Genomic DNA, 23,266 nt, shown 5'->3' on the forward strand with positions numbered 1-23,266 from the left:
TAAATCTCTTTTGAAGTATTGTTGAAAAATCATTTAACATCATACTTAGATCATTAATTCCCACATTACAATGATACTGTCAGTTGCCTGATGGTTTTTATTTTTGTAAGTGAAGCCTCCATCAACACTAATTGCCTCCCTCAGAGAGATGGTTCTATTCAACTGTAGAGGTGTGTTCTGATGGGTGCACATAAAATGCTTTTCATGCAAGTAGACCTGCTCAGTACTCCTCAGCGTGTTGTCATTTTTTGAACAAGTGACAATTCCCGTTTGGAAGTCGATTGCTGCTGGGTGGAAAGAACTGACCTGCAAACAAGGAACAGAGTGTCTCCAAAGAACCTAAAGAGGATTAAAAAAAACTTTAACAAATTACCAAAATCATTATTACTAAATTCATTTGAAAATTTAGGAGAAATTGTGGCAAGAATGTGGACAATTCTCTCAGAAGGTGCAGACAAGGCAAATGATAAAGATTTATTTAAAGCCTAAACTCTATTAGCTTGAAGGAGAAAGGAGTAGAAGGATTTGATGTCAAGTATGGTGGAATAGGGTGCAGGGAGGCACATATGGAGTGCAGTCGAGTTGAGTTGAACAACGCACTTTGCTGTATTCTGAATGCAGCTCAATGCAAAGTATATCAGTCTTTTATAAATTTGTTCCTGTCAAAATATAGGTTCTCTGACTATATCATTGTAGATGGAATTTGATGTAATTTGTACCAACATGGTGAAGGTAAGTCAAATTTAGCACACAAGGAAATAAAGTTCTCTCAGCAGCCAAAAGGTTCAGGAAATATATATTAAATCTAAGTGAACTAGATTGTTAACTCCACATCCTCCTGAGAAAATGGAGGCCCATTTAAATAGTCCAGTGAAGCTGTGCATCTTTTGTGTCAGGATTGAGTTACTTGCAAACGTAGGGTTGAGATATAAAGATTAATGTATCCATCCAGGACAGATAACTTACTGATGCAGGAGGCATGGCAGGGGTGAAAAAAAGAAACCCTCTGTTATCTGGGAAGCTTCTGGTTTACTAGGTTCCTTTACTGACCAATCCCTGGCTCATAAGATCTGGGAGGAAGTCAATCCTTGGCTTCCTGTCCAACAGACAGAAACACAATCACAGCTAGTTCGAGGAGGTTGACTGAGGGTAACATAGAACAATGTAAATCTTCCTAGCATCAAGCCAGTAGGGATCAAAAAGAACTATTGATATTCAGAAAGAAAATATATTTAGTCTGCTACCAGACATCATTTCATGAATTGCAACATTCTATATTGGGAAGGTGGACTTCACTTGGCTGGAATAAGGTAAAACTTATTCTTAATCTTACTGTGTTCATTCACATTCTATGTGGGCCTCTTTTCATTCATGTAACCAGCTTGCCTTCAGGAATGTTGAAGAATTTTAAACTGGTGCTTAGGACGGCTTGCAGTGTACTGACGTGTAATTTTGTCCATGTTATTGCACAAGTTATTTTCGTTTCGTTTATAGCTTTGCCTGAATGATCCTCCTCTTATTCTCCTGCCAGCTTTTGTCTGTGGTAACTTCTCTTTTATCTTTCTTCCCATTGATATTTAACCTGAATTTTCTTCTTTCAGATAAACACATTGATGTTTTTAAAACATTGTGTTGTGGTTCTATTTAACATGTTCTTTTAGAAATATCACAGCCACTACTTTTACTGCTTCCCTTTTGGGTGTTGCTATCTTACTTCGATTAGGAGCTCTCTCGGGATGAAGTGCTATGAACTTGTCTTTTCACAACTGAAGCCTTTGAGTGAGCTTGCTGTCAATTTCTTTTTAGTTTCTACACATTTGAATAACATTTGAAATTCAGGGAAAACTTCATAAGAAGGGACCGTGTCAATCAATGGTATTTTAACAAAACTACTGTCGTGATTCATGATTTTGCATACTGCTGTTTTATGTGAGCTACACCAACTCCTGTCTCCCATTCTAATTTGAGTAGATGACCTGTCGAAGCTAATTCAGTGAGGTATTTGAGTGTGTGCAGAAATTTTGTAGTGATCATAAGGAAGAAAATACAGTCAGCAAAAAAAAATCAATTTAATTGTCAAAAAGGAATTAGTAATACAATTAACAAACACAATGTACAATTTTTTTTTATTTATTATTCACCACAGTATAGCCAGATCAGAGTAAGGTTGTTGGAGCACTAATGGTAAAAGAATAACCAGAACGATTGTCGAATGAAATGAGAAAAATAAAAGGCCATTTTAACAGGGAAAAGAAGAAACAATATGTGTGAAAAGTAAACTGCATTCAGCCAGTAATATTTTAAACTAGTGTTACAACATGGTATAACACTAGCTTCAGTTCACAAGTATTCAATCTGAAGAAAACCCAAACTATTTGGAATATTAATTAAGTTGTTTCCTGAGTGGAATGCCAGATTGGACAACCAATATGACCAATGTAATCTGCATGCTTTTGTATATTGCAATGGCTTTTCAATAATGTAATGTTAAGTTCTAAGCAGTTTGTGGTGTTCTTAAAGAATGGGTTTTCATTAAATACACTTGGCAAGAAGCAGTGCTGATGTTGGACATATTGGTACTTTAACTCCCCCTCCCACTCCGCTAAGGACATGCAGGTCCTTGGCCTCCTCCATCGTAAGACCATGGCAACACGCCGCCTGGAGGAAGAGCGCCTCATCTTCTGCCTAGGAACCCTCCAACCACAAGGGATGAATGCAGATTTCTCCAGCTTCCTCATTTCCCCTCCCCGCACCTTATCTCAGTCCCAACACTCGGACTCAGCACCGCCTTCTTGACCTGCAATCTTCTTCCCGACTCTCCGCCCCCACCCCCTCTCCAGCCTATCACCCTCACCTTAACCTCCTTTCATCTATCGCATTCCCAATGCCTCTCCCCCAAGTCCCTCCTCCCTACCTTTTATCTTAGCCTGCTTGGCACACCTTCCTAATTTCTGAAGAAGGGCTTATGCCCAAAATGTCAATTCTCCTGCTCCTTGGATGCTGCCTGACCTGCTGCGCTTTTCCAGTAACACATTTTTCAGTCCTGATCTCCAGCATCTGCAATCCTCACTTTCTCCTAGAGAATAGGGCCCCTCAATGATCAGCAAGGCGACCTTTGTGTGGAGCCACAGAAAATGGGGGAGATACTAAATGAGTATTTACTGTTGAAAAGGATATGGAAGATATAGACTGTAGGGAAATAGATGGTGGCATCTTGCAAAATGTCCATATTACAGAGAAGGAAGTGCTGGATGTCTTGAAACGCATAAAAGTGGATAAATCCCCAGGACCTGATCAAGTGTACCCTAGAACTTTTTAGGAAGCTAGAGAAGTGATTGCTGGCCCTTTTGCTGAGATATTTATATCATCGATAGTCACAGGTGAGATGCCAGAATATTGGAGGTTGGCTAATGTGGTGCCACTGTTTAAGAAGGGTGGTAAGGACAAGCCAGGGAACTATAAACCAGTGAGCCTGATGTCAGTGGTGGGCAAGTTGTTGGAGGGAATCCTGAGGGACAGGATGTACATGTATTTGGAAAGGCAAGGACTGATTAGGGATAGTCAACATGGCTTTGTGCGTGGGAAATCATGTCTCACAAACTTGATTGAGTTTTTTGAAGAAGTAACAAAGAGGATTGATGAGGGCAGAGCGGTAGATGTGATCTATATGGACTTCAGTAAGGTGTTCAACAAGGTTCCCCATGGGAGACTGATTACCAAGATTAGATGTCCCGGAATACAGGGAGAATGAGCCATTTGGATACACAACTGTCTCAAAGGTAGAAGACAGAGGGTGGTGGTGGAGGGTTGTTTTTCAGACTGGAGGCCTGTGACCAATGGAGTGCCACAAGGATTGGTGCTGGGTCTTCTACTTTTTGTCACTTACACAAATGATTTGGATGTGAGCATAAGAGGTGCAGTTAGTAAGTTTTCAGATGTCACCAAAATTGGAGGTGTAGTGGACAGCGAAGAGGGTTACCTCAGACTACAACAGGATCTTGACCAGATGGGCCACTGGGCTGAGAAGTGGCAGATGGAGTTTAATTCAGATAAATGTGAGGTGCTGCATTTTGGGAAAGCAAATCTTAGCAGGACTTATATACTTAATGGGAAGGTCCTAGGGAGTGTTGCTGAACAAAGAGATCTTGGAGTGCAGACTCATAGCTCCTTGAAAGTGGAGTTGCAGGTAGATAGGATAGTGAAGAAGGCGTTTGGTATGCTTTCCTTTATTGGTCAGAATATTGAGTACAGGAGTTAGGAGGTCATGTTGCGGCTGTACAGGACATTGGTTAGATCACTGGAATATTGCGTGCAATTGTGGTCTCCTTCCTATCAGAAATATGTTGTGAAACTTGAAAGGGTTCAGAAAAGTTTTACAAGGATGTTGCCACAGTTGAAGGATTTGAGCTACAGGGAGAGGTTGAACAGGCTGGGGCTGTTTTCCCTGGAGCGTCGGAGGCTGAGGGGTGACCTTAGAGAATTTAACAAAATTATGAGGGGCATGGATAGGGTAAATAGGCAAAGTCTTTTCCCTGGGGTCGGAGAGTCCAGAACTAGAGGGTTTAGGGTGAGAGGGGAAAGATATAAAAGAGACCTACGGGGCACCTTTTTCACGCAGAGGGTGGTATGTGTATGGAATGAGCTGCCAGAGGAAGTGGTGGAGGCTGGTACAATTGCAACATTTAAGAGGCATTTGGATGGGTGTATGAATAGGAAGGGTTTGGAGGAATATGGGCCGAGTGCTGGCAGGTGAGACTAGGTTGGGTTGGGATATCTGGTCGGCATGGACGGGTTGAACCAAAGGGTCTGTTTCTATGCTGTCCGTCTCTATGACTCTATAACTGACTGTAGTCTCTAATTAAAGTGAAAGTGGGAAAAGTGAGGATGAAATTGAATGGATTCCTGAGTTGGGAGCAGGACACACAGAAATAACAGATTGAAGTGCACAAACCTAGAGACTGTAAGAATCCTCAAGAATATGCTATTCCCTACTGAGGGGAAAAAGACGACCGATGAAACATAGTCAGAGATAGAAAACGTGACCAGCAACAGGCCTGAATTCAATATTGCAAGTGTTTTAATGAACTAAATAAAACAGGAAGAGTAGGCCATGTGTCACATTCAATGACCTGAAAATGTTTGTACTATCCCAAACCTTTAAAATGTCTTCCTACTCCTGATCCAACACATCAGTCCTCATACCAACTAATTGTGCAGTTGCATCAATCCTTCTCTCGATGTTTACTTCCTCACATCCCCATCTGCTTAACCTCTACTGACATATTCACCATTTGCAAGCAAATGCCTCTCCCTCATAGTGACTCTCAAAAGATGTTGTCCATCAGTCAGTTCAACATTATTTCTGGAAAGAGACCTCGTCTTTCCCTTGTTGCTAAATAAAGTATAACACAAAGGAGAACTGCAGAGCTAAAGTTGGGCCTTTACAAATCTCACAAGTGATAACTGAAAAGGAGGAGGAATTGAGCATCACTGGAGATTTGAATTTTTGGTTGTTGGAAATTGAGGCCTTTACTACTTGCAACTGACCATATTATATGGCAAGTAATATTCATTCTAACTTGATGTTACCAATGAATACAAGAAGTGCATCTGATCAATTAAAATCCCATGTTCAAATTCATTCCTTTCATCTCTTACGAGCCTTTCATATCTTTAAGTGGTTCCTCTGCCTCTGAGGAGATGGTTACAGGACTTGGCTGTTCATGCATCCGCTGAGGTCCTTGCACTTTGTTGAGATCTGTAAGGAAGGGAGATGAGTTTTCACCTGGTGACTTGCATATAACTGAGCAACACAGCGAATGGTGTGAAAGTGAGAGAATTGGAGAATCCACACTTTACGTAATAGGGTATACTAAGCACTGCTGTGCAAGATGCTGTTCCACAGAGATGGGCAATGCCCAGGATACTGCTGGAGAGGCAGAGAATGTGTGATTTAAAGGAGAATGCTCTAACTGTACTTTTACAGTGTGGACAGAGCTTGTCGGAAGCTTGTTTTGAGCACAGACACTGTGGAGAGCACACAATCACACAACAAGGCAGCTTTGAAGTTGGGAACTAACTTCTTGATTAGCTTTCCACAATAAGCACCGCCGCGCACAGACGTCAAATTCTCACACTACTGCAAGTTAAAATTTATCTCATTGACTTCAGTCGGCCAGAGTTTCCATCCTGCTTAATGCCTGTTAGGAAAAACTAACATGTCAGTAGTTTTCTGAGAAGAGGTGAAATTATCTGGTCCTTTACTTTGTGGCACATTCAATGGTACAGAATTTTTTTGATTGTTTCAAATTATGCTTTATTCACTGTTAGTTTTCAGTCAGCCTTATTTCACGAGTTAGTTTTTAAAAAATATGTCTTACAAATGTAGAAACACAGAAAATAAGAACAGGAGTAGGCCATTCGGCCCTTCGAGCCTGTGCTGCCATTCAGTGTGATCATAGCTGTTCCTGCTTTCACCTATATCCTTTGATCCATTTCATCTTAAGAACTGGATTTAGCATCATCTTGAAAACATTGTGTTTTGGCCTCAACCATTTCTGTGACAGAATTCCACATGTTCACCGCTGTCTGGATTAAGAAATTTCTCTTCATCTTAGTCCTATATGGCTTACCCCATATCCTTAGATTGTGACCCCTGTTTCTAGGTTTCCTGGTTATTGGGAACATTCTTTTTACATTTACCGTTCCTAATCTTTTAGAATTCTAAAGGTTTCTATAAGATTCCACCTCCCCCCCCCACCCCACCCCCCCAACCACCTCATTCTTCTAAACTCCAGTGGATATTTTTCTTAATATTCATTCACAGGATGTGGGCATTGCTGGCTAGCCCAGAATTTATTGTCAATCCCCAATTGTCCAGAGGGCAGTTAAGAGTCAATCACATTGCTTTGGGTCTCGAGTCAAGCGTAAGGCCGACCGGGTAAGGATGGCAGTTTCCTTCCCGAAAGGACATTAGTGAACGAGGTGGGTTTTTACAACAATTGACAACAGTTTTCATGGACATCAATCTTTGATGCCAGATTTTAATTTATTGAATTCAGATCACCATCTGCCAGAGCATGATTGAAACCAGGGTCCAGGGAACATTACCTGAGTCTCTGGATTGATAGTTCAGCGATAATACCACTCGGCCTCACCTCCACAGTGCTAACTGATCCAGCCTCTGTTTTTTCTCATACATCAATTCTGCTATCCCAGGTCTGAATCAGTCTGATAAGCCTTTGCTGCACTTACTACATGGGCAAGACATTCTCCCTCACACAACTACACACAATACGCCATGTGTAGTCTCACTAAGCCCCTGGACAATTGTAGCAAGACACCTGGATCATATACTCAGATCCTCTCTTTATGAAGGCTAACACATCATTTGTCATCTTCACTGTCTGCATGTTTGCCTTCAGTGACTGGTGTATAGGGACACCTAGGTTTCATGGCACCTCCCCCTTTTCCAATCTATTACCATTCACGTAGTAATCAGTGTTCCTGTTTTTCCTGCCAACTGGATAACTTCATATTTGTCCACATTAAACTTCATCTGTTGTGTGTTTGCCATTTGCTCAACTTGTCAAAATCACACTGAAGCATCTCTGTTCTCACAGTTTATACCCGTACCCCCTAATTCCCCTTACCCTTTTCCTTCATCTCATCCACCAACATATATTTTGAATAGCTGGGCCCCAAGAACTGCAGTCTGTAGAAACTTGAAAGATGACCATCAATATAGCCTGTGTTTCTAGGGACAGCTTCCTTCAGTACGCTGGGATGTAAATTATTAGCTTGTAGGCCTTTCATCCCATTAACCTCTCCCACACCATTTCCTATCAATAATGATTTCCTTACTTTCCCTCTTGCAATAGATCACGTGTTCTGAAACATTTTTAGAATATTATTTGCGTCCTCCTTTGGGAAGACATGCGAAATATGAATGTAATTAATTTGTCATTTCTTTATAATTTTTCCTGAGTCTGATTCGAAGGATCCTATATTTGTTTTTACTAAACTTTTTAACTTCATATACCAAAAGAAGCTTTTTCAATCAATTTGCATCTTCCCTGCAAGCTTATCTAGTACTCTAATTTCCCCTCTTTATCAATCCTCTTGTCCTCCTTTGCTGAAATCTGCTCTCAGTTCTGAGTCTTGGGTTCTTTTTGGCCAATTTGTATGTACCTCCCTTGGATCTAATACTGTCCCTAATCTCCCTTGTTAACCACGACCAGGCCACTTTCCCATTTTGTACCAGGCAGACATGAACAATTCTTGCAGTTTCCCCATGCACTCCATGCCAGGATCAAGGTCTTATAATGCTGCCCCAATAACTGCCTGATGAAGGAGCTGCAAAGGCTTGTGCTTCCAAATAAACCTGTCGGACGATAACCTGTAGTTAAGTGATTTTTAACTTTGTCGATCCCAGTCCAACACCTCCTCATTCTACTAATAGGTTTAAGGTGACTAATAGGGTTAAATGATTCTGAATTCTCCAATGTTAGATGTTTTTGTTTAGATGGTTCCAGACAGAAAGGAATTGTACATTATAATTTTCAATTTCCCATACAATTTCCTTGGAATCAACTACAACAGAAATTCTGCATGGACTCAGAATATAACCCCACTCTACACTGCTTCAATGACTTTCTGCCACTGGATTAGAGCAACTACTTATGAGATTTTATCAATGGATTACTTGGAAAAGCATCTAATTTTATGTTTGAAATATGGCTGTAAAAGTCGATTTCATCACAAATTTACTTATAATTCTGACATTATGGTATCTATAATTTGAAAAAAAAGCCTTTTAAACCGACATATCTATCTGCAAAACGGATGCCTTGTATTTGATAGTTCACATTTTAGCCATATGTCCTAGATTGATTTATTTAACCATTCACTACATTCTGCAATCTGGCTTGAAGCTTTTCAAGAAACGCTTTTATTTTAGACAATAATTTGATGTCAAACTGTGTTAATTTATCTCATCTGTGATGATCTTGCTACCACACAGCTGCTAGCCTCATGTTGCACTTTGATAAACTTAAGCACAATATGGAAGAGCTTAAATCTCTTGTTTCAGATGTTTTCACATCGAGCTGTTCAGAGATGCTATCACACACCTCCTCCAGAGGTGGGACTTCAACCCGGGTCTCCTGGAGGAATAGAGACACCCTCGGCCCCACAAGAGCCCCTAAGATGTTTATTTTATCCTTGGCCATAATGCAGAAGTAATCAGTGACCCAATTATAGTGTTAATTTTTTTGTGCCTGGTTCTGTTTGGATTAGCTGTATCCCTCAGTTATTTTCTAGCAAACTCTAGATACCGGAGCATCTTGCAATCAAATTGATTACATCGACATGCTACAGTATAATACATTTTATCTTGGATTTCCTTACAGCTCTCAAATTACGTAGAGCTAATTTTAGTCTTTGTTGTCCATAGATATAAATTGAAATTGAGTGATGATCCCAGTCCCTACATCCTGTGTCCTGGGGAGATTTGTGGTGAGCATGTTTGGTTGGTTGGCAGCAGCTGCCATTCAGTGCAAGCAGATGTTTCATTTTTAAAAATTGATAGTGGAGTTGGAGACATCCTCCATGCAATTTCCTCATAAGCACTTGAGATGGATGTTCAGTCTAAAGCGCAATCAGAATAAATGAAGGCAGAGAGGCCTGGAGCATTTCAAAGGAACATTTTTTAGAGAAAAACTTTTTATTTTGTTTTTTTTGTCTGCTGACAATTACGTTTGTGTGACCCTTTGTGCTAGTTATTTCCCAATCAGAAGAATGGATAAACTGGAATGACTGATAGAGAGATGGTAGACAAGCCGCATAATATCTCTCTACCCACCTTCCAGTACTCTGTCTCATCTGAGGATAGGGCAGGAACAAATGTCACTTTCTCAGCTTTGTTCAGCTGATTTAAATGTTTACTTCTCAGCCGGAAGGTTGCAAGTTCAGACTTGATCACATGACAATGAGGTAGTGTTGCATTGTCAGCATTAGAAATTCAACCAAGACTTACTCTTTTGGAGGTTAGTAAAATATCCATGGCACAATTTAGTAAATAACATGGATTAATGTTTTTCCCCCGAACCAACATACAACATACAACACATTGTAGCTGGTCATCCTTTTCCTTTCTGTGGTGTACATTAACTGTCTGATGCTTACTTGTGACTGCATTTAACGTGTTGGTTGCAAAACAGTGTAGGACACCCAGAGGACATGATGCTGTGTAATGAAATGCCAACACTTACTTTCTTTGGTATGTCAAAAGTGTATGCATTGGATCTTGTTCCCAAAAGAAAAGAGGATAACATTATCAGTAGCGTCACGTCGATGTGTATGTGCTTGACCAATCATGTTGCTGGAAACCTGTCTGAGGTGCCCTCATCCAATATGTGTATTTGCAGTAACACTGAAGAAAACAAAACATACAAAGGTACACTGTAGCTGACATAGCATATTTGAGTCACACACCAAGATTTCTTTACACTTTGCATTATGCCGACCTGGCAATAATCATGGACAAGTTCCAGGTCAGCAGAGTGCTACAGTGGAGCAGGGTCAGCTGCTGCAAGGCCACCTATAACTTCAGTGTCAGCACTAGATCACTATACGTACTCATGGTTGTCTCCGGCAATTATCAAAAAACAGGTCAGATGTCTGGTTGTTCATTCCTTTACCTGAAAACTTATGCCTCTGTGTTTCATTTTGGTTGCTTTTGCTCTTTTCTATTGGATTCCAAGAATGTTGGATTAAATTTATTATAGATCTTAAAGCATAATTTATGTCCCTTTTTCTTTTCCTCCAGAGATAAACAACTGAACATTGATGGCCATTATTAAAACAATATCCCATCAGCTGATTCAGGATTCAGACTGACAATTCCCTCTCCACAAGCACCTAAACATGCAGTCCAGGTTAGTGCCTTTCTGGTTTTCGTGACATTCTATAATCCTGGATTCTCACCTTAGTAAATGGATGCACTTTTAATAAGTGTCAAGATTATGTTTTAGCATTTAGAATCTTAAGAACAACTGAGACTGTCAAATTTTATACATTCAATGTTATTTCCTTTAGACAGCTTTGGTTTCAGAATTCATGTGCATTGTGATAGAGTTAATGATTTCTTCCTCTGTCAGTGCTGACTCTTTAATATATTGACTACAAGGAGAATGATGGATTTCTGTCAGAGAATTTTAATGTAGGAATACATTCAGATGCTACAATATGCTGTCGGATTAAGAGTTTTAATTGAAGATAAAATCTCAGCCTTGAACTCACTTTTTCTGAGGGTGTTTTGCTATTTGAATTTAATTTTTGATTTAGGATTAAGTGTGTTGTTGATTTTACTCTGGTTATTTGTAAAAATAAATTGTAGATAGGAGTGAAAGGGTGAGCAAGATGTTTTAAAAGTGATCGCAGACAACTTGGAAGTATAATTCATGTGTAAAATGGGCAACAGCAAATTGACAACCTGATTTACATTTCACACAGAGAATTAGGCAGAAGTAAAAAGCACTGATGAGTTGTTGTCATCCATTTTGGTGATTACCCAAAACAAATTTTGCTCTTTTTATCTATAATTACCATTGCTTCAAGGGTTTCATCATAACATTGCTGAAAACAAATTAACTTATGAGAGAGAAAAGACTACTTCTGTTTAGTTAAAGTTTACCAAAGCTCTATTCTGACAGTGTTCATTAGAAGGAAAATGGGGTATTATTTGTCCATTGCATAGTCAAGTTGAAGAGTACATTAATATTGAGTGATTACTTATTTTGGGCAGATATAAAAATTAGATAATTTTGTGAATTTGCTTTGAAGGTTCGTTTCGTTAGAATGTCTCTGGAAGAGACTGTCAACTAATTACTTAATTTGTTAACTTGTTTTTTATTTGCTCAATAAAATGAGTGTATAATAGAAGCTGAGGATTCTTGTAGTGAGTGAAAATATCCCCAAGTCTATACCAGAAGGTCCAGATTCAAGTCCCAGCTCTGCCCAAAGGTATGTCGTAACATTTCCAGACAGGCTGGTTGAAAATAGTTTTGAGTCATGATGGTGCAGAACATTGTGCAATCATCAGCAAATGTCCCCACTTCTGATCTTATGATGGAAGGAAGGTCATTGTTGAAGTAGCTGATGAAGGTTTATTGATTGACTTGTTTATTGTCCTGTGTATTTGTTGGATGCATTTGTTACAAATACAGTGAATAGTGTTGTACAATGTCTCCACTCTCCTGAAATACAAAAATAAACCAGATATAGAGTAAGAAGCTAGAAAAATAAAGGAGTACAGTTAGATGTTCGGCAGTACAGTCCTCCTTCAGTGCTTATCTGTGGGCCTGGATCCGGGATCATCCAGCCCGACGTGAGATCAGCATCAGCACAAAGCAGTCATCCAGTCTCGATCCCCTTCGCACACTGCAGAAACCTGTCACCATTCTTTGACGTCATCTTGCCTCTGCCAATGATGTTGCCATGTTGTGGCTGTCTCTTGATTGAAGATGCCAGTCCTGCACCGTGCACTGGGCCAAAACTCGCTTCCCTGCCACTGGGAGCACAACCCGACTCCCTCTGCTGCTGCCGGGATCAAATCTTGCCTCCAATGTGCTTGGCCTCAAGAAGAGAGGTCAGGGTACATTTTAAAGACAGCATTGAAGGAAGAGAAAAAGAAAAAATGGATGGAGTGGACCAGCACCGGGCTCCTGGGATGTTACTCTGCCACCATCATTTTTGGACCGAGGGCACTACCTTGAAGAAAAAAATCTGATTGAGAAGATCGACCTCCATTTTCCTTTGAGCTCTAACAAAGTACATGTCATATGTCATCGTCCATTGGCCGGTGCCCATGGAACGTGGCATGACATGTTGGTGCCCAGCATCCAACTTGGAGATCATCTGGAACAAGTGACAAACTGAAGTTGCCAGGACTTCCATATCGAGAATTCTTGAAATCTTGCTTATTTGTTGAGGAAGCTGAATATCAATAATGTGAGTTAAATTGGAGGTGTAGTGAGCAGCGAAGAAGGTTACCTCCGATTACAGCAGAATCTTGATCAGATGGGCCAGTGGGCTGAGAAGTGGCAGATCGAGTTTAATTCAGATAAATGCGAGGTGCTGCATTTTTGGAAAGGAAATCTTAGCAGGACTTATACACTTAATGGTAAGGTCCTAGGGAGTTTTGCTGAACAAAGAGACCTTGGAGTGCAGGTTCATAGCTCCTTGAAAGTGGAGCCGCAGATAGATAGGACAGTGAAGAAGGCATTGGATATGCTTTCCTTTATTGGTCAGAGTATTGAGTACAGGAGTTGGGAGGTCATGTTGCGCCTGTACGGGACATTGGTTAGACCACTGTTGGAATATTGCTTGCAATTCTGGTCTCCTTCCTATCAGAAGGATGTTGTGAAATTGAAAGGGTTCAGAAAAGATTTACAAGGATGTTGCCAGAGTTGGAGGATTTGAGCTATAGGGACAGGCTGAACAGGCTGGGGCTGTTTTCCCTGGAGCGTCAGAGGATGAGGGGTGAGGTTATAGAGGTTTACAAAATTATGAAGGACATGGATAGAATAAATAGACAAAGTCTTTTCCCTAGGGTGGGGGAGTCCCAAACTAGAGGTCATAGGTTTAGGGTGAGAGGTGAAAGATGTAAGAGAGACCTAAGGGGCAAACCTTTCACGCAGAGGGTGGTACATGTATGTAATGAGCTGCCAAAGGAAGTGGTGGAGGCTAGTAAAATTGCAACATTTAAAAGGCATTAGGTTGTGTGTATGAATAGGAAGGGTTTGGAGGGATATGGCTGGATGCTGGCAGATAGGACTCGATTGGGTTGGGATATCTGGTCGGCATGGTTGGATTGGACCTAAGGGTCTGTTTCCATGCTGTACATCTCTATGACTCTATAAGGTGTTTAACAAGCTAGAATCTCCTCTCGCTGACAACCTATTTATGAAACTTGCCATGCCATGGGGCTGATGCGGAAAATGTATAATAAGTTGGTTCCAATGTTTGAAACTGGTCTCAGAAGACTTCTAGTATTCAGTAACAAATCTCAGCATAATGTTTGTCTTACAGACTACTATAAGATTCCATCCTGCGTCTTTAATTTGAAGCGGAGGTCATGTGAGCTGTTCTGAAGTCTGTTTGACAATAGACCTGCAGTAGTTAAAGATGAAAGAGAAGCACTGATTGTGTCACAGGATTGATGGGGTACAGTATCAATAGTTGTCAATTACAACAGTCTGAGTTCTCAATGCGTAGATTTTGAATCTCCCAAAGTCCAAGAAAAGTATTGAAAGTATTAGATATAAAACAGTTGTATTTACTTACTTACAAAATGGAACAGAGTTGGGCTTAACATTAAATACTCTGCACTGCTATCTAGATACAAGGCTAATTTGGTTTACATTGCAATGGGAAAGACAGAAGAAAAAGCCATGTTTGAAATCAGGTTACAGACTTCCCTACAATCCAGTAGATATCTCACATCAGCGCTGTGTAATTGTCTCATTAACAGAGAAAAGAGGCTACTTGTTATTTTTTTAAATACTGCTGTCAAGTGTAAGAGGAAAGCAGTCTCTTATTAAAGTTATTCCTCTTGCGTCCATTTGAGGAATTTCAGGAAATTCACCCAAAGATGGAAGCGGTTAAATCATTGAGACTGGCTTTACTGCTGGTAATGGGCTTAGGAAACCCTGTGAAAACGGCAAGAATCACCTGGACGTTGTTACTCACAGCTACTACTTTATGATATAGGGAAATGTAAGCCCATTGGAATGTGGAAGTAATTGTGGAGTGTTATCTATAAATAATGTAATCCTCTCGAGAGTTTAGTGTTTTATAAAATAAAAATGGGGCATGCTCCTCTCTGTGGTCTGAAGTTTAAGTTATCTGCAGTAGGTTGAGTCAATATGCATTTTTAGTCATTTGTTACCAAAAAAAAGTGAAATCTTGCCATCTCATTCTTTTAGCTGTGAACTAGAATGTTTAAATTTCTTTTTAAAGTGTTATCAGTTTCCACGTTGATTGTAAAAGGCATTTCACAACTAATGATGGGGGGTAGCCTCCTCCATGTGTGTTCCTAATTTATTGTGCAGTTTGTGATGAGTGCCAAAAGGTTATTGAAACCTCCTGAATTGTATTGCAGTACCAAATCATCTCAGTGAAACACACGTATGCATGGTGTCAAGTAGCAGTTGTCCTTCTGCATTGACTCTCACAATTTTGATGCTTCATTAGAATGCTGCTAAATTCACGTCCATCAGGTCAGTACTGATGATAGTGACGAATACTTTGAGTCCACTATGATTGGTTCGGAATTAGTCTGGCAGTGTCCATCCAACTTTTCATTAGTCATTTTCAGCTGCTAATTACATGCCTCAACTGCCATTCCTAAAACATATCACAAAATTAAACAGCTCAATCACAAAGCTTTTGGTTATCTTGTGTCTGGACCAACACCTGCCCATTTCAAGCATGCTTCCCCTTTCTGTCAGGACAAAAGCTCTCCATTACATTGCTGGTGAGGCGCTTTGAAAAGTTTTGAGATCAAGAACGACACTTATGTCCTCCACAACCACCTGATGAAGGAGCGGCGCTTCCAATTAAACCTGTTGGACTATAACCTGGTGTTGTGTGATTTTTAACTTTAGACTCCCTCAAAATATTTTAAGAAGGCAGCCTAGACCCTAACCTTTTCTTCTCTGAAAGGCAAGTGAACTGGGTGTTCCAGGTGTGACGCAACTGGTCAAACCACTCAGCTTGAAGTAAAACAAAATTTACTTAAAAACTATAGTTGAAAATGAGCAAATGAAAATGAAATTTAGAACAACTTAACTGTTGGAAAATGTAACTGACCCGCTATAAAGCAACTTAGCTAATCAACTGTGGCAATCCGTTAACATCCCATAAACATGCCCCTTGGCAAAAAGGAAAATTCAAACACAGATTCTTACAGGCAGGAGGGAACAACCTCCAAGGAGAGATTTCAGCAAAACCTCAGTGGAATTCTACACTGAAGCTTGCATTTCCTGGACTCTCACATCTAGGGCCTGCTACAGCCAAAACAAATGAAAAAGAAAACTGGCCCCTCCCCTCCCATTGTTAAACTGGACTCTTTGCCAAGTCTGCTTTTATAACCTCTCTTCAAAAAAAACCAAAGACAAAATAACCTTTTTAAAATGACAGCATCATCGCACACTCTATCAATGCAAAATCATTTGTCAACAAATTGAACCTCTCCCCTTTCACAATGGCTTGAAAACTTGCATGTCCTGAATCCACTATCATGGTTACTCCAGTTATTAAGATGATATTGTAAAACAACAGAAGCTGGTAAAATATGACACTGTTGTGACTTAGAGCTTTAGATGAAACCTATTATCTGGATCAATGCTTCAGCACAGAATGATGGAAGGCAAATCCTCAGATTTACCACCTACTAATGGCATTTGGAATTGAAAATAGAGCTGGATTAAGATCCCTTCAGGACTGTGGAGCCCATAAAAGACCATGGGTGTTCTGATTGTGTCTCCCTGTACACTCGACCAAATTTGACCACTTGGTGACCATGTAGGGGCCTCAACCCACTACTGCTTCAGATATATCCAATGTTAGGACAGGTGGTTGTATGTTGTCCAGTTTGGCATCTTTCACTGTGTTAGCTAGCGATGGGCAAAGGTAAGGACTTTTCTGCCAACTGGCTCTGTGTCCAATGGATGTCCCCCATCACCCACCTTATAGCTTCCTGTTCCACTCACTTGTGTTCTTCTCTTCATTTTTGATCTCAAACGGGCCATCCTGCCTGACTCCAGCAATGTGACCTTCCACTGTAGTGATTGTAATGAGATCAGCCAGATGGACCTCATAGAATAAGAGTCCCCTCATTGAGGCTGTTACTTTGGTCCAGTCAGGGAGTCCATGCTGACAGAGCGGAGCAGGCATGTCAGTGGTTCTGTTCACTCTGAGAGCTGGCTGTAAGGGAGCTTGATCAGTGTCAATGACTCTCCATGTATAAATAAAGGCTGTCTTAGGCATGGGGTACCAGCCTCTGTGGAGTTATCTCAGTGGTGATCAGAGAAAAGCAACCTCCTGAGGAAATTCATTTGCAACAGTCTTTATTGAGTTGGGGTAAGCATTTCTGTTGTCATGCCATTATTTGGGTAGCTTTACTCATTCGATCCTGCAGTCAACAACTGGGCTCAGTATTTGGAAAGAATGTGTTAATGTTTCCAGGTAAATGACATTGGGGTAGATGAAAGCAACGAGAATTCTGTTGACAGCTTGTGGAGCTGCAGCTTTTTCACTTGCTATGAGCCTAACTTACCCTGAGGCACTGAAAACTAAAACCTTTCAAGAGTTGACAGATTTAGTCAATGAATATTATGACCCCAAGCCTTCTCTAATTCTGAGATGTTATTGGTTTTACTCAGCAGTTCGAGAACCAGTGGAATCCATGTCAGGATTTTTGAATAGGTTAAGAAGACTGGCAGAAGCTTATGACTTTGGTTTAGTGCTTAATGAGATGCTGAGAGACCATTTGTTATGTGGGATAAGGATGTAACCATGCAAAAGCGCCGACTAGTGGATGCCCAACTAGACTTCAAACAGGCACTACAACTGGCTTTATCATTGGGAAATGCTGCAAGTAGAGCATATGAGTTTCAGGGTATTCTGATGGACGTGGAGACTATCACCAGTCTGACTGAGCTTGGGGTGCACCACTAGAGTGCAGGCAATTGCTTAGCCTCACTCAGGACAAATCCTGAGCAAAGGGACTCTGGGTCAGCCTACTACAAAGCCCCAAAACCAGGCCAAGCCTTGTTTTAAGGTTTCTTCAGGATCCAGGCCAGCAAGCCATTGTTGTTGCTGCTGGTAAGCGGACTGAAGACAGCAAAAGAGTCCCACTCGATCTGAATCGAGTAAGAGAACCCATAGGCTGGTATCCAGAGTGCACATCCTGGAAAGTCCACCTAGGTCTGGTTTGGAACTGTTAACTGGCTTGGCAGTCAAACAGAACCAACCAAAACAACATCTGGTGAAATGATCACCTGGTTCTAATGGAAGTCAATACTAGCACGGCCATTTTAGAGTCTTTAACAAAATTTGCTCTGGACTCCAGCTGTTAGATTTGTGCAAGACTTCAGCAACACTAGGGAACCTTTACAGATTTAGGGTACAACTTAAGTTTCAGTCTCTTTTGAGAAGCAGCTGGTTCAGTTACCAAACGGGCCCAAGTTTGGTGCGCAATTGGTTGAGAAAGATTTATCTAGATTTCACAGTTTTTGATGAGAAAGTGGCTGCCTGAGTGAAATCCTAATTAAATACCTGGAAGTTTTTCAGGAATGTCTCAGGGCTATCAAAGGAGCCAAGGCCACCTTACATGCTGATAACGTTTGGTGCTGGAAAAAAAGCATAGCCGGTCAGGCTGCGTCCGAGAAGCAAGAGAGTTGACGTTTTGGGCAGGACCTTTCTCCAGAACTGGGGAGGTTACGGAGACAGAGAGATAAATAGGGGGGTAGGGATGGAGAAAGGTAGATGGGATGATGATAGGTGGGCAAAGGTAGGAGGTAAGGGGGATAGGTCAGTTGGAAGTGTTGAGCGGTTAGGTGGGAAGGAAAATGGATAGGTAGCTGTGGTCAAGAAGACTGATCTGAGTCGGTGGGTTGGATCTGGGATGGGGTGGGAGGTGGGGGGGGGAGGGGAAATATGGAAACTGGTGAATTCAATGTTCATGCCATGCGGTTGTAGGCTCCCGTGGTGAATGATGAGGTGTTCCTTATCCAGTTTGCAGGTGGCCTTATTTAGATGATGGAGAAGGCTCAGGATGGAAATGTCCTCAGGGAAGTGAGAGAGAGAGTTGAAGTAGATGGCCACAGGAAGGTGGAGTTGGTTGGTGTGCAAGACTAGAGATGTTCCCTGAACCATTCCACGAGTTTGTGCTTGGTCTCCTCAATGTAGAGGAGACCTCATTGAGAGCACTGGCTGCAATACATGAGGTTGGAGGAAGTATGAGCAAATCTCTGCCGGAATTGGAATGACCCTTTGGGACCTTGGACAGAGGTGAGCGGGGGACGTGTGGGCACAGGCTTTGCACCTCTTATGGCAGCAGGGGAAGATACTGAGTGTGGAGGGGGTGTTGGTGGGAAGTGTAGATCTAACGGGGGAGTCGCAGAGGGAACTGTCCCTACGAACAGTTGTAGGTGGCAAAAGGGGGTGGGGTGGGGTTTGAGGGTGGAGGTGTGGAAAATGGAGGAGACATGTTTGAGGGCAGCTATCTGGGATGTCCGGGAATGGAATCGCTCATCCTGAGAGCAGATACAGCAGAGGCAGAGGAATTGGGAGTAGGAGATCACGTTTTTACAGGAAAGGGTTGGTTGGAGGTGTAGTCAAGGTAGTTGAGGGGGTCAGTGTGTTTGTCATTGAGGTCTGTTTGGACTCGGTCACTGGAGATGGAGAGCTCCGGGAAGGGAAGGGAAGTGTCAGAGATGGACCAGGTGAATTTAAGGTTGGGATGGAAGGTTATTGTGAATGAACTGTTTGAGCTCCTTGTGGGTGCACGAGGTGTTGCATGTCGAGCACGAAACAATTACTTGAATATGCAAGGCCCACCCAGGGCCATTTGCCTTACGGGCAAAAGTAAAAGCAGAAATCTGAAGGCTGGAAAGTGAAGGAATCATCAAACCAGTCCAGCACCGGTCGTACTGATTGTGAAGCCCGACAGGTTGGTTGGCCTTTGCGGGGATTCTAAACAAAGGACAAAACACTTTTCGCATCTGGTTAAATATCCAATCCCTCACAAAGAGGACTAATAGACAAAGCTGGTAGGGGGTCGTCCTTCATGAGTCATGCATGCTTGCAAATACTGATAGATGAAGATTCCCAGAATTATGCTGCAATTAATATCCATAAAGGTTTGTATCAATTTACAAGACTGCCATTTGGGGTAACATCAGTCTGTGCAGTTTTTCAGCGGACAATGGAGAATATTTTGCAAAGTTTGCCCCAGGTTGCCGTTATGTTGATGATGAGTTAATTACAGGGAAGACCAAGAAGGAGCACTTAGAACTTGGACATAGTCCTTAGATGTTTCTCTCTGGTCAGCGAATGCTTTAGAAGGCAAATGTGTGTGTTTCAGGCACCTCAAATGACTTACTTGGGCTACAGAGTCATCAAGACCAGGCTACACCTGTTGGAAGATAAAGTGAGGGCGACCAAAGGTGCCCCGGCTCCCACGTCTGCACTGGAGCTTACATCTTTCCTGAGGCTGTTGAATTATTAGGGAAAGCTTATAGATATCCTGGCCTCCAATCTGATACCTTGGCATCAATTTTTTTAAAAATTACGGTCAGCCTTGGAAATGGTTGGGTAGCCAAGCCATAGCTTTCTGGGAAGTGAAGAAACAGTTATCATCCTCTCAAGTGTTGGCACACTATGATCCCAAATGAGACCTGGTCTTGACATGCAATATTTCCATCAGGGTAGTATTAGCTCATAAGTGGTCCAATGGAGAGGAACACCGAACAGCCTATGCATCCAGGACTTTGGCTATTGCAGAGTCTAGATAAGCCGAGATGGAGGAGGAAGGTTTGACAGTCATATTTGGAAGTTCCATCAATACCTTTTAAGGATGTGTGTTTGTAATAATAACAGACCACAAGCCTCTGCTAAGTCTATTTAAAGATGACAAGGGAGTGCCTCCCATAGCTTCAGGCTGAATTCAGTGGGTGAGCTCTAATACTACGTGCATACAATTATGAGTTGGAACACTGTCCAGGAATCCAAGTAACGAATGAGCTGCTTTCCACTAGCAGATACACCACCAGAGGTACAGCCACTGGACGAGTCTGTAAGGGTTTTACATTTTCTGGGCACACTTTCAGTCACAGCTGACAACATCAGACTTTGGACACAGAAAGATCTGGTCCTGGCACAACTGAAGCAGCTAGTGGTGTGAGGGAAACCAAAGAGCCATCACAATTAGAATTGAAACCGTTTTGGACCTGGCGAGACCAGATCATTGTAGAGGATGGCACATTATTTTGGGGAGCAAGAGTGATTGTCCCAAGGAAGGGTTGAATTCTACCAGGGTCATTCAGGGGATTCCAAAATAAAGGTGTTGGCGAGAAGTTATGTTTTGTGGCCAGGATTGGATGCAGCCTTAGCTGAGTTGATGAGACAGTGCCCAGAGTGCCAACAAGGACAAAACTTACCAACAGCAGCTCCCCAACATTTGTGGAAATGGCTGGGTAAACTCTAGTCTTGGTTACATGTCAACTATGCAGGTCCTTTCATGGGCTGTAATGTTCTTAGTCATTGTGGATGCCCATCCAAAGTGGCTAGACATGCAAAGAGTTCATCTGTCATGCGTTGGGACGACAATAGACAAACTGTGCACAGATTTTGTATTACACTGACTCCTGGAGGTGCTGGTCACAGATAACGGGCCATTGTTTACCAGCAGGGGGTTTGAGTATTTCCTGACGTCGAATGGTGTTCAACAAAAAGGACAGCTCTAAACCATTCATTATACAATGGTCTGGCAGAAGAGCAGTCCAAACGTTGAAGGCAGCTTTAAGAAACAGCCTGCAGCTTCACTAGACACCAAACTGTCCCAGTTCCTATTTGATTATTGGACTGCCCCTCATGTAACTACAGTGATAGCTCTGGCAGAGTTGCTAATGGGGAGAAGACTCCACACCAGGTTAAATCTGATCTTCCTGGACCAGCAGGGGGAGGGTGAAATGGCATCAGGAATAACCAATGCTGGACACATGACTCCACAAAGTGAGAGAGAGAAAGATTACTTTGGGCACCAAGTTTGGTGTCGAAACCATGGGACTGGCCCTACCTGGATAAGGGGCATGATTGATACAAGGTCAGGTCCAATGATGTAGAAATGGCAGATAGGTGCAACAATCCTGAACAAGCACATGGACCACATAAAAGCTGCTATCTCACGAACGGTGCAGGTGCAAAACATGTCCGGTTCCTTGACCACCTTTATGAATGTTCTGGAACCCATGGGCTCTCCCTCGTTGTCCAGTGTTGAAGATACCTGGGAATCTGAGATGGACACTGAGATTGTCACCGCCTCGGCATCTTTGCCATCTGAAAATGCGAATGAATTTCTTTTGAGAGACTCTGGAGGCAAGAGGTGAGCTACTGTGTGTAACGTTGTGTGTGACCCGTGACTGAGGCAGAGTTGGAGGAACCTGACCAGGTGCTAGATGCCTCCAGGAGGAGCTACAAAAAAAACCCGGCTGTGCCCTCGGACTCAGAGGGGGAGGGATGTAATGATTATCATGAGGTCAGCCAGGTGGATCTTACACAGTATGAATTCGCTGAGTGGGGCTGTTAATCTGGTCCAATCAGGGAGCCCTGGCTGACAGATAGGAACAGGAGTATCAGCTCTGAGGGAGCTGGCTCTGTGTCAAAGACTCTCCTCATGTAAATAATGGGTGACATAGTGACAGGATGCCGAACTCTGTAGAGTTATCTCTCTCCCTGTGCCACATCGCTTCAGCACGAGGGACTGAATATAGACACGGGGTGGGGGGTGGTGGTTGGTGGTTGGTGTGCAGAATTTCATCATGAAACCAATTTTTAGAATAAATATCTGGGGGCCTGCCAGTCGTGTTTGACTCGTTCGCCTGTGCATGTAGGGCAGAGTAGGGACACCAGCACCCCATGAAAACCCAGTCCACAGTTTTCTGTAAACTGGCAACTTCAGCAAACAATCATTGTTGTGGAATGCAGACGTCAATCTGTAACCACCAGTCAGAGCATTCCTACTACTGCAATATTTTCATCCTGTCGGTTTATGGGCTGAATCAGTGCTGTTGTATATTGCTCAGTGGCATTTGCTGAATTGGTGAATGGTTGGTGTATTCTACGACTGCTTTCAGCCCAGCTGCATTATTATTGTAACATGAACAAGAGACCGATTCAACTGCTGTTGCTCATGTCATAGTCAATTAGTGGGCAGCACGGTGGCACAGTGGTTAGCACTGCTGCCTCACAGCGCCAGAGACCCGGGATCAATTCCCGCCTCAGGCGACTGACTGTGTGGAGTTTGCACAGGTGTAGTCTGACCTCAGTGGTGGGAAAGATGCTGGAGTCTATTATAAAGGATGAAATTACAGCATATCTGGATAGTAGTAACAGGATAGGACAGAGTCAGCATGGATTTATGAAGGGGAAATCATGCTTGACTAATCTTCTTGAATTTTTTGAGGATGTAACTCTGAAG

The 23,266-nt window shown here is 42.1% G+C and overlaps 1 protein-coding gene across 1 annotated transcript in view; it reads left to right on the forward strand.

Moving 5' to 3' along the window:
* nav1b (neuron navigator 1b) overlaps window positions 1-23,266 on the forward strand; it is a 638,783-nt gene that overhangs the window by 143,708 nt on the left and 471,809 nt on the right. The window contains exon 5 of the mRNA XM_043716841.1: window positions 10,829-10,937. Coding sequence (XP_043572776.1) covers window positions 10,927-10,937 — 11 coding nt within the window. The 5' untranslated portion in view covers window positions 10,829-10,926. The remainder of the gene's footprint in view (window positions 1-10,828; window positions 10,938-23,266) is intronic.

Source organism: Chiloscyllium plagiosum, chromosome 26 (genome assembly GCF_004010195.1).
Source record: "Chiloscyllium plagiosum isolate BGI_BamShark_2017 chromosome 26, ASM401019v2, whole genome shotgun sequence".
Classification (NCBI taxonomy): domain Eukaryota; kingdom Metazoa; phylum Chordata; class Chondrichthyes; order Orectolobiformes; family Hemiscylliidae; genus Chiloscyllium; species Chiloscyllium plagiosum.